The sequence below is a fragment of the Triticum aestivum genome, chromosome 1B, assembly GCF_018294505.1.
Source record: "Triticum aestivum cultivar Chinese Spring chromosome 1B, IWGSC CS RefSeq v2.1, whole genome shotgun sequence".
In the NCBI taxonomy this organism is placed as follows: Eukaryota; Viridiplantae; Streptophyta; class Magnoliopsida; order Poales; family Poaceae; genus Triticum; species Triticum aestivum.
Window position 1 is genome coordinate 580,020,570 of NC_057795.1, and position 10,995 is coordinate 580,031,564.

The 10,995-nt window shown below is 47.3% G+C and overlaps 1 protein-coding gene across 1 annotated transcript; it reads left to right on the forward strand.

Moving 5' to 3' along the window:
• Nucleotides 1-366: 366 nt before the first annotated feature.
• LOC123096019 (serine carboxypeptidase-like 51) lies at nt 367-3,924 on the forward strand. The gene is made up of 12 exons (XM_044517602.1): nt 367-524; nt 615-715; nt 802-909; nt 1,009-1,293; nt 1,388-1,455; nt 1,544-1,649; nt 1,759-1,934; nt 2,042-2,111; nt 2,214-2,264; nt 3,139-3,191; nt 3,292-3,424; nt 3,550-3,924. The coding sequence occupies exons 1-12, from the start codon at nt 401-403 to the stop codon at nt 3,625-3,627; spliced, it is 1,353 nt and encodes a 450-aa protein (XP_044373537.1). The 5' UTR covers nt 367-400; the 3' UTR covers nt 3,628-3,924.
• The last annotated feature ends 7,071 nt before the right edge of the window (nt 3,925-10,995 follow it).

Sequence of the window (10,995 nt, forward strand, 5' to 3'; positions counted from 1 at the left end):
GGCAGACCGGCCCAAATTTGGGCCGGCGCGCGCCGGCGCAGAGTGCTGCTCAAATAAAATCTAAATAAGTACCGTGTTCTCCAGCGATACACATGTACCAGTTTCTTCTCGAGATTGTAATCGTGTGCTTGTCTGCCTCCGCAAACAATACGACAAGCACAAGTGCCAAGCTGTTTATTGTCCTCTTAGCAGAGCAACTACTCGCTCCGTTTCTATATGCAAGACCATGTAGTAGTTTGGATCGCTCTAACCACCGCCATGAAGTTTACCATTGCAATCTTGCCTGATGCAGTGAAAAAAACCGTGCCGGCATGGAAACCTATTTAAACCGTTCAGTGCACTCTGTAGGAACGAGGAACCAGGCGAGCTCCCGTTAACCTGTCTGCCAGCTGCTCTGCAAATGGAGTCCCGTGCTCTCGCCCTCGTCTCCGTCCTCTTCCTCTCTCTGCTTCGTGCCGCCACGGCCACCACCGCTGGAACCGCCGACGGCACGCAGCGGTGGGGATACGTGGAGGTTCGGCCGAGTAAGTCCGGCGACACTGTAACAAACTCTAGCTTGTTCGTCTCCGTTCTCTCGCTGACGCTGCTTGGATTGGATGCGCCGGCCGTTGCAGAGGCTCACCTGTTCTGGTGGTACTACAAGAGCCCCCAGGCCCAGAGGGTGTCCACGCCCACCAAGCCATGGCCGACCGTCCTCTGGCTGCAGGGTGGCCCGGTACTACGATCATCAATCTGCACCCGCTCCAACTTGGTTATCCTCGGCATATGCTGTCGTCGTCAATGTCTTCTTCTTTTTCTCAGGGAGCGTCGGGCGTCGGGGTCGGCAACTTCCTGGAGGTCGGGCCGCTCAACGGCGACATGAAGCCACGCAGCTCGACATGGCTGCACAAGGCCGACCTCATCTTCGTGGTCGGTCAGGGAGACAAACACATCGTGTTGTTCTGCGTTTCTTCTACCGTACATTTTTTTGGCTGAATCAAGCTGCTGCCGTGTGACACTGATCGACAGGACAACCCTGTGGGGGTCGGATACAGCTACGTGGAGGACGACAGCCTGCTGGTGACCACCGACCTGCAGGCGGCGGCGGACATGACCACGCTGCTCAAGGCCCTCGTCAAGGAGCTTACGACCTTGCGGAGCAGCCCGCTGTTCATCGTCGCCGAGTCGTACGGCGGCAAGTACGCCGCAACGCTCGGCGTCTCCGTCGTCAGGGCCGTCCGCGCCGGCGAGCTCAAGCTCACGCTCGGCGGCGTGGCGCTCGGAGACAGCTGGATCTCGCCGGAGGATTTCGCGGTAATTAAATAAAAACCTCGCGGTACTTCCATTCCACCGCGTGAACTGTGGTGATTGAGATTCTGACACCGATGATGGGCATACGTGCATGCAGTCCTCGTATGGGACGCTCTTGTTCCAGGTGTCGAGGCTGGATCGCAACGGCGCAGACCACGCAAACAAGTGCGGCCATGACTCGTCTCAAGAACTACAGAGAGACTAGACATAATCTTCTGATCAACTCATACCCCGGATCGCCATTGTTGAACAGGGACGCGCAGGTGGTGAGGCAGCAGGTTGCAGCGGGGCAGTTCAAGCAAGCGCAGTCCACACTCAACCGAATGCTCAACTGGATCGTCGTCAACAGCGGCCACGTGGTAACATGGAGCGACTCATCATAATTTTATCTGGGCATGATTCCCTCGTCCGTTTTTATGATGGACAGCTTAACGGCCCTGTATAACATACTTACATGCATAAATGTAGGATGTGTATAACTTCTTGCTGGACACCGGGATGGATCCGGTCGTCGCGGCGAGCTCATCTCCGGCGGCGCCGGAGTACTCCAGGTACCTGGAGAGCAAGTCCGTAGGGGACTCCATCCAGGAGGCCATGAATGGAGCCATCAAGCAAAAGCTCAAGATCATCCCCAAAGACCTGGTGTAAGTGGACCTCATTTGAACAGACTCCGGTTTTCACAAACAAAAACTACCGGCTGAAATAAGACACATGATATATCAGCACTAGTTGTTTTGAAAACTATTTGCAGATGGCAGGCGCAATCCTACAGTGTCTATTACGCGCTGATCAACGATTTCATGAAGCCGAGGGTTCAGGAGGTCGGTTGGGATATCATCATATTGCGTGACAAAACTATTTTCTGCTCTTTTTTTTTTAGAAATTACAGTTTTTGTAAATTTAGTTTGTCACATCTCCTGCAGGTCGATGAGCTCCTGTCGTATGGTGTCAATGTCACCGTGTACAATGGGCAGGTGAGTACTCATTATAATTTCTAGTACGCTACTAAGACAAATCTATTATGCACTATATATTTTGACACGACCAAATGCCATTTTACAATGCATGTGCTGAAAATTGAGAAACATTAACCCGTGGTAGGTACGAAATATTCTGACTTTGTCAAAGTAGTACTCCCTCCGTTCCTAAATATTTGTCTTTTTAGAGATTTCAAATGGACTACCACATACGGATGTACATAGAGTTATAGACATATTTTAGAGTGTAGATTCACTAACTTTGCTCCGTATGTAGTCACTTATTGAAATCTTTAGAAAGACAAATATTTAGGAACGGAGGGAGTACATCATAACATCATTCTATTTCACATAAAGTATTCATTACAAATAGTATATTCTTTGTAGATAATACATCCAAGCTAGTAGTAGTAACTTAATTAGTAACAGAAATAGTTCTAGATTCACTTCCAGCAAAGGCACAGGAAGAGAAGCTTCAGCTGCACGTGGTTTGCCGCTTCGGTTCAACACTCTAACGTCAGTGAGCTGCCATTGCTTCGTCTGTTTCTTCAGGCTCTGTTTGGCATCTAGCCCGGCCATGGATCTAGCCATCTTCTTGGGGCCACGGACAAGCCTGGACATTTGTCTGCTTTCCAGAAAGATAATTTTCTTTTCACCTCTTGGGGTGTCCAGTACGTTAGATAGAACATGCAGGTCGGGATTGATGGCTGAAAACTAGGTAGATAAACATTTGTGATTTGACCAGCGAAAACAGTACATTGTCAACATGTGCAGCTGAAAATACACCGCAAAATATACCACCAAGCATTGTATTCAGTGAAATATCCTTGCAACAAGTTACTAAAGTCTGAAATTTCTCTTTTGACTGAAGCTCGACGTGATCTGCTCGGCCGTCGGCGCAGAAGCATGGGTTGAGAAGCTCAAGTACGAGATAACCATTTTTTGGCGTCACTTTTGAACTCTTTTTTTAGGACGGGATTGAGGAAAATGCCCCTGAACTCCTCCTACTGATCGCTTGTTTCAGATGGGATGGACTGAAGAACTTCTTGGCCCTGCCAAGACAGCCTCTCTACTGTGGCTCAGCTGGAGCCACCAAGGGCTTTGTTAGATCCTACAAAAACCTGCATTTCTACTGGATCCTAGGAGCAGGGCACTTTGTAAGCAACTCTTTTGATTCAGCACTTCTGCTACAAATTATCTTGAAGAGAATAGTAGACATCACAGAGATTTTGCTAGTGTTTTATTTTTCATCTAAGGCGCCGATTCGACGACGACTTTGCAGGTGCCTGTTGATCAGCCATGCGTTGCACTTGACATGATCGGCAACATAACACAGTCTCCGGCTCTTTCTCGTTCATAGAAGTGGAGGTTTGGAGGAGCACAGAGGGGGTGGACGAAAAGGGAGCCAGCTACACGCAGTTTGGTTGGATCAGCTCGTGTTGGTCGGGGTGGTGGGGACGTGGAGAGTAACCTTGGATTTAACCCATGGATGTGGCATTGTGGCGCCCCTGTTTCTAATAAGAATGCACTTTCAACTTCTTCGTTTTGTTGTTGCATCTTCATATTTTTTTAAAGAGTGCGATCTTATCAACATTTGTTTATGTACTTTTTTTGCAAGTTCTTTTTTCCAAAAAGGAGGAGGAAACCTCTGCATCATGACACAACCAAATTCTTATTGATGAATGATTATTAAACAAAGGTAGCCATCGTTGAACCATTACAAGATACGAGATAACACCTATGATTAAGTCAACTTCTTTCACAACAACACCTTCAAGAAAGAATAAACGACGTTGCGTCATTGTTGCACATCCGTCTAGGGACGACTTGTACAAAGATTTTCATCCTACTAGCTGAGACCAGCCAGTGAAGACGATCACAACAGCAAGTAGACAACGCCTTCAAAAAGATAGTAGCGCCAGTCCAGCACTGTTGAGGCTGACTAATAACAAACCGAACAAAAGTTTTCACTCGAGACATGAAATGGTGCCCGATCAGCATCTTAAAGACGGCTCACTCAATGGTCACATCCGTCGATAGGGCAAAAATGCATTAGTAGATTGGTGGGGTCTTCCCACCTTAGACCTCCGCCATGACCGTTAGGTGGTGGTCCATGCCTCGATGTGAATTTGGCAGCTGCCATTCCACACTAGCGCGAGAAACACTGCAACATTAGCAAGACCAACGGAGGCACTGCTCCATTGCTAGATGACGGCGAGGGACAGTCGGTGTGCCCCAAACTTGTCGCTGCCCTCACTCCACATGAAAAATCCCCTTTGCACCTCCAGTGAGCGCCGCATGCGACCACCACCACCATGCTAGCAGGTATGCCGACACATATGCATAGGCACCAATGTGCCATTCGACCTCCTTGTCGCGGCCATGGAGGGCCGCCGCCGCCTACGGAATGACCAGTGGAAGCAGCCACCACCGCCGCTATGACTAGCCCGACGGGCGGTGAGTTAGACCACCGGCGGAGGCTTTGGTTGCTGAGGATGTTGTACGAAGCCAGACGCCAATCTGGTTTTTCGGATCGGGTAGTTCCATTTTTTTGCATCGCTGGCTTTCCTCGAGCGCTAGCTAGCTAAGCCAAGCCGAGCTCAAAAGTCTCGGATTGTGTGCAAACATGTTAAAGAGTGATGTCCCTTGAAGATATTTGTGCCTTCCTGTAGTGGGTGACGTGGGCAGCAGAAGCGGGGGCATGCTACAATTATTTATTGTGTTTACTGGATTTTGAACCCTGAACCTCTTGGTTGTAAGTTTATGCACCTAACCAGTTCACCCATCAGACCGATCCTATGAAAGAGACTAGGCAATAGATTTTTACGTCAACACCCCCGCCCCCTCTCATGTGTGGCTTCCTCATGCCTAAACATGGACCAAAAGTGGGTTGTACTTTAATTGCGCCAACCGGGTCTTGAACTCAAGACTTTTTTGGCTCCGATACCATGTAGAAGTGCATGCTTTAGCCAATGCAACAAAAAGATCGATCTGATGGAAGAGAGGGTTGAACATTATACTCGAACACTTCCCTTGAGTATTCGAAAACTTTGTGGGTGCAGATTCAACCACTAGTGAACCAGCTTGCGAACCAACTGCCGATGTGGAGATGAGCTTCGTTCCCGAAGAGTGGGAGGTTGCTGCTGATCAAGTCAGTCTTACATGCCATCTCGAACCATGCAATGCTGGCAGTGGATCCACCCCCAAAATGATAACCATGAACAAAATATGTAGATGCTTCCTGTGGTGTGCCAAAGCCGAGGAATCGGCTTGTGCACTGGAGTGGGCGGGTAGACTGGGGGGGGGGGGGGGTACCAAAGCTGAGATTGCTAAACATCACAATCCAGTTGAGGTGGTTGTGGCTTACCCGTTCTAATCAGCTAAGGTTGTGGAAAGAATTCAAGATAACTGTGCCTAAGGAGGCACAGACAATCTTCCAAGTGGCCACTAGGGTTCAGGTAGGAGATGGTCGCATTAAGACGAGGGCGAAGTCCAACAGGACGGTGCACTTGGTGGTGATCGATGGAAATTGGGATGCGGATGTGGACCCGGAGATGGATGCGGCCACCCTTGAAGACATGCCCCTATGGGTGGTTGTTACAGAGGTCTACCTGAACATGGATGTGTCGGATAAGGTCAGGTGGGCGTGGGAAATGAATGGTGATTTTTTTTTATATTCGATCGCCTTATGCGGAGAAGTTCGCACGACGTGAAGTGACACCATACTCGGTGTTTGTGTGGAAGTCTATAGAGTCGCTACATTGTCATTTCTTTGTGTGCTTGGACATATTGGCGGCGAGGGGACTACCACATTAGGAGACTCGCCCTTAACATGAAGAATCAATCAATCATATACTCATCACCTATGTCTTTGCTAGAAATATTTGGTCGAAAGTGTGGACAGCCTTGGGCAAGCCTGATTGGACATCGTCGTCGCAAGACCACATGGTGGAGTGGTGCAGGTAGGGGATCAACGTCAGAGGAAGGAAGCATAAGTAATTGTCATGCTAGTCTTTGGGAGCTATGGAAGCATATGAATGCCATAGTTTTTGATAGTGTGGCTCCATCCACTACTTAGGTTCTTCGAAGGTTGAAGAGGAGGGTCATGTGTGGATGTAGGCGGGTCTCTGCCAAGGGGGGCTATGATCCTATTTTGGGGGCCTTGGCTAGGTGGGTAGGCAATGAGTAATCACCTTGTAACCGCCAAATTCTTTGACCATTACTTCAGAATTAGCCACTGCACCCACTAAGCCTATCAAATACATGCCTCACCTTGTCCAACCTCTAGCAAAAGGTGGCAGGGCAAGAACGGAGCAACCAGGCTATGTCACGACCGATGTTGGAGACTTTGCAACAAGACCCTAACTCCAGGACAGTCTAAACTAGAAGGACGTTAGCGACACCGACTAGCCTATGTAGAGTCCTCGACATCCTCATCGGAGGAGAGTCCACGAGAGAACCCATAAGTGTTCGCCGGATCGCCCCTGATTTACCAGAAGGTGCGGACCTCATATCTACTTAGAAGCGGATGAATATTTTGGTCGAGTAAGTGACTCATACGAACTTGATGGGAACGAATGTTTATTTAAAATTAGTAGTATTTGACAAGAAGCGCTCTTAGTTCAGTTCGGTAGAACCTGGGTCTCCAAAACCCGATGTCGTAGGTTCAAATTCTACATAGCGTGATTCCATCACTACTAGGGAAAAGCCTATACACAGAAAGTTACTAGTAGCGAGGGTTAAAAACCCTCGCTACTGCTATCAACTTACCAGTAGCGCAGGTTTACTGCTACTTACCAGTAGCGCAGGTTTTTAAACCTCGCTACTACTAAGTTGATAGCAGTAGCGCAGGTTTTTAACTCTCGCTACTACTAAGCGGTCTCTACCGTGTCCCCCGGGATATGCCATAGTAGTAGCGCGGGTTTTTAAAACCTCGCTACTACTAAGTTTGATAGCAGTAGCGTTGGTTTTTAGCCCTCGCTACTACTAGGTGGTGCCATAGTAGTAGCGAGGGGGTAAAAAACCGCGCTACTACTAAAGGTCCCATTTTCAAACTCTAAACAACCCCCCCCCCCGGTGGATCGCCTTTTCAGTTTAAAAAATAAATAAAAGAAAATGATCAAAATGTCAAAAAAATAAAAGAAAATAAGTTTCCCATGTGATATGTGGTCTAGTTGTTGGGAAAATTTGCAAATATGAATTTCGACTTTATTTGCAAAATCTCTCGAGAATTTGTAAAAATGGGCATAACTTTTGCATACTAACTCGGATGAAAAAGTTTTTTATACGAAAAATCATCTAGTCGAAAAGTTAAATTTGGATGTAACCGGGGAACCCTATTAAACATTTTCAAAATCCTCAAAAACCAAACAAAAAAAAAGTTACGGGGCTTTTAAGATCTAGAGTGGAAAAAGTCGAAAAAATTTCAAACTGTGTGGTCAAACTGTGGTCAAACAATGGTCAAACTAATTATTCTAGAATATTAGTGTTACTAAATAATTATTTTAGTTTTTTTGAATTTTGGTCAAATCTGGTCAAACTATGGCCAAACTGTGGTCAAACTATGGCCAAACTAATTATTCAACAAATATTAGTGTTACTAATTTTTTAGAACAATAGTTTCAAACTCAAATAGTGAAATGTGTGACTTCATACTCAAGCTAAATTCCTGAGGTTAATAGGATTGACATCTTACTATTGTCGGGAAAACAACAAGTGCAGACTTGGAAATGAGGGAGAATAGAACCCGGAAGTTAAGCATGCTCAGGCTGGAGTAGTGAGAGGATGGGTGACCGTCCGGGAAGTTAGATGATTTGGAATGATGAGGGGTGATTAGAGATTAAATTGAGCAGCGATGAGGGGTGATTAGAGATTTGAGGTTAAAATAATTCATAAATTTGAAAATTAGGGAAAAAATTGAAATATTTTTTCGAAAAAAATTCAAAAAAAACCCGCGTTGGTAGTAGTAGCGCGGGTTTTTACCCACGCTACTACTAAAGGACGTAGTAGTAGCGCGGGTGGCACCCGCGCTACTGCTATACGTTAGTTGTAGCGCCTTATTAGTAGCGCGGGCCCCCGCGCTACTAATAGGCCCAAAACCGGCGCTGCTTAGAGATTTGAGGTTAAAATAATTCATAAATTTGAAAACTAGGGAAAAAATCGAAATATTTTTTTGAAAAAAATTCAAAAAAAACCTACGTTGGTAGTAGTAGCGCGGGTTTTTACCCACGCTACTACTAAAGGACGTAGTAGTAGCGCGGGTGGCACCCGCGCTACTGCTATACGTTAGCTGTAGCGCCTTATTAGTAGCGCCGGCCCCCGCGCTACAAATAGGCCCAAAACCCGCGCTGCTGCTAGGCTTTTCCCTAGTAGTGCATCTATCTTATGTCTAAGCAGAGTAAACGAATGTTTATTTAATATTAGTAGTATTAAGTTTGAAGTGTATGATACAGGATGAAACATTGTGATATGATCTCGAACAGATGAACCACAATGAAACAACATGATTGTTTTTGTGAAAAATAATAAAACATTATGATAAATCATTTGAATGTGTTAAGAGTGTTTATATTTCTTTTAAATGACAATATATTTTATCTAGTTACTCTTCGCTCACAAAGTTCCATCATGAATTGTTGTGTTGACTGTGCTTCAAACATGTTTGATAAATAAGATGTATAGATTCAAAAAAAAAATCAAATGTTTTATTGTAACCTTTTTTGCATGTCGAGAGCATATCACAATATCACATTTCGTATCAATATGCTTCAAACTTAATATATGGATTTTAATAAACATTCATTCTTATCAGGTTTTATTAGGTTTTTTCATGTTCTACAGTCCATCGCTATGTTTCATAATTAAAAAAAATTAAATTTATCAAAATATTTTAATATTGATCTTGTTACAAAGCCCTCATTACCATGAACACACATGTGCAAATGGATCATAAATTCGACTTTATGTTCGATAGATATGGAGGTTTCAATTTTTAGAATAATATTTTAATGCATATCACTACCAAAAAAAAGACACATCCGTGACATTTTGGGCCGAACGAAATTTTTTTCTGTCATACATATGACACTTCTATGACGATAATTTTGACAAAGCCCGGTATCATCATAGATGTGGTGGGCTCCTACTTCTATGACAAAAAATCATGACAGAAAATGGGCTTTTCGTCTTGGGCGGGCCAGAGACGCAGCGGCATGACATTCTTTGGGCCGTCCATGACGAAAAAACCATGGTAGAAGCGAGGGGGGGGGATTTCGGGGAGTTGCCGGTTACGGTGGGAGGTCGAGGGCCGAGCGATGCGCGTTTCTCTCGTACATGTGCGAGGCGTTGGCTCTAACTGAACCCGAGCGAGGCGTTGAGCTCTAACTGAACCCGAGCGATTGCACTGCAGGCTACGCGTTACTGAACCCGAGCGATCGATCGATGGCTGTTAACTGAACCCGATGGAGAAATTCCTTCGCTACTGCTGCTAACTGAAGTCGATCGATTGGATGAACAGTGAGCGTTGCGGGGGGGGGGGGGGGGGGGGGGGGGGGGTGGATGAACAGTGAGCGGTGGCGTTGCCTCTGGATGAACAGGACCCCGTGGTGTGGAGGGCTGGATGAACAGTAGACGGTGGAGGGGTGGCCATGGAGGGGTGGTTGAACAGGACCCCGTGGTGTGGAGGGCAAGATGAACAGTAGACGGTGGAGGGCTGGATGAACAGTAGATGGTGGAGGGGTGGTTGAACAGTAGCCGGTGGAGTAGCGCGCGGTGGAGGCTGGATGAACAGGAGCTCGTGGAGGCTAGAGGAGGTCGACGGTAGCCCATGGAGGCTCGAGGAGGTCGACGGTGGAGATGAACAGTATCCCGTGGAGTCCCGTTTTGTGGTACGCCACACCCCTCCCGATGAACAACACCCCCGTTTCGACCGTAGCGCTCCAACACAAGTCCGTTTCATTTGTTTTGCGGTACGCCACACCCCTCCCGATAAACAGGACCCCCATTTCGACCGTAGCGCTCCAACACAAGTCTATTTCGTTCGTTTTGCAGTACGCCACACCCCTCCCGATCAACAGGACCCCCGTTTCGACCGTGGGAGGTCCGTTTCCTCCGTTTTGCGGTACGCCACACCCCTCCTGATCAACAGGACCCCGTTCCGAACGTAGGAGGTCCGTTTCCTCCGTTGTGCGATACACCAGGCCTCGTTTCCATCGGATGTTCCGTCCAAGCCCTCCCGATGAACACGACCACGCATTCCATTCCGACCCAGCCGGTTGGCTCCCCATGAAGACGACGACGATGCTGTTTCTCCATTCCGACCCAGCCATGTACGTATGCGTGAGTAGGCGTTCAAGACCCTGCCCGTATGTACGTACATGGCCGTATTTTCTTTCTTGCACCCTCGCCGTTGTATGTACGTGTACATGCTACGTGCGCGCCTCTACTATGACACGTGCGCGCCTCTACTACGACACGTGCGCGCCTCTACATCGACTAGTATGTACGTACACGTTCGCGACCAGAATGACAACGCTACGTACGCTTCGACCAGGTGGGTCCCGACTGTCAGGCACTTCCTTGCGTGCGAAGATGTAGCTGGTGGGTCCCAGCAGTCAGGGGGGCGAATCGTTTTTTTTGCCTGGACGCACTTCCTTGCGTGCGAAGATGTAGCTGGTGGGTCCTAGCAGTCAGGGGGGCGAATCATATTTTTTTGCCCGGACGCACTACC

Bases quoted from the DNA above. Each gene is read 5' to 3' on its own strand.
- LOC123096019 (XM_044517602.1), top strand. From the start codon at position 401: ATGGAGTCCCGTGCTCTCGCCCTCGTCTCCGTCCTCTTCCTCTCTCTG. The intron at 716-801 runs GTACTACGATCA...TCTTTTTCTCAG, and splicing joins TCTGGCTGCAGGGTGGCCCG to GGAGCGTCGGGCGTCGGGGT. The intron at 1,456-1,543 runs GTGCGGCCATGA...ATTGTTGAACAG, and splicing joins GGCGCAGACCACGCAAACAA to GGACGCGCAGGTGGTGAGGC.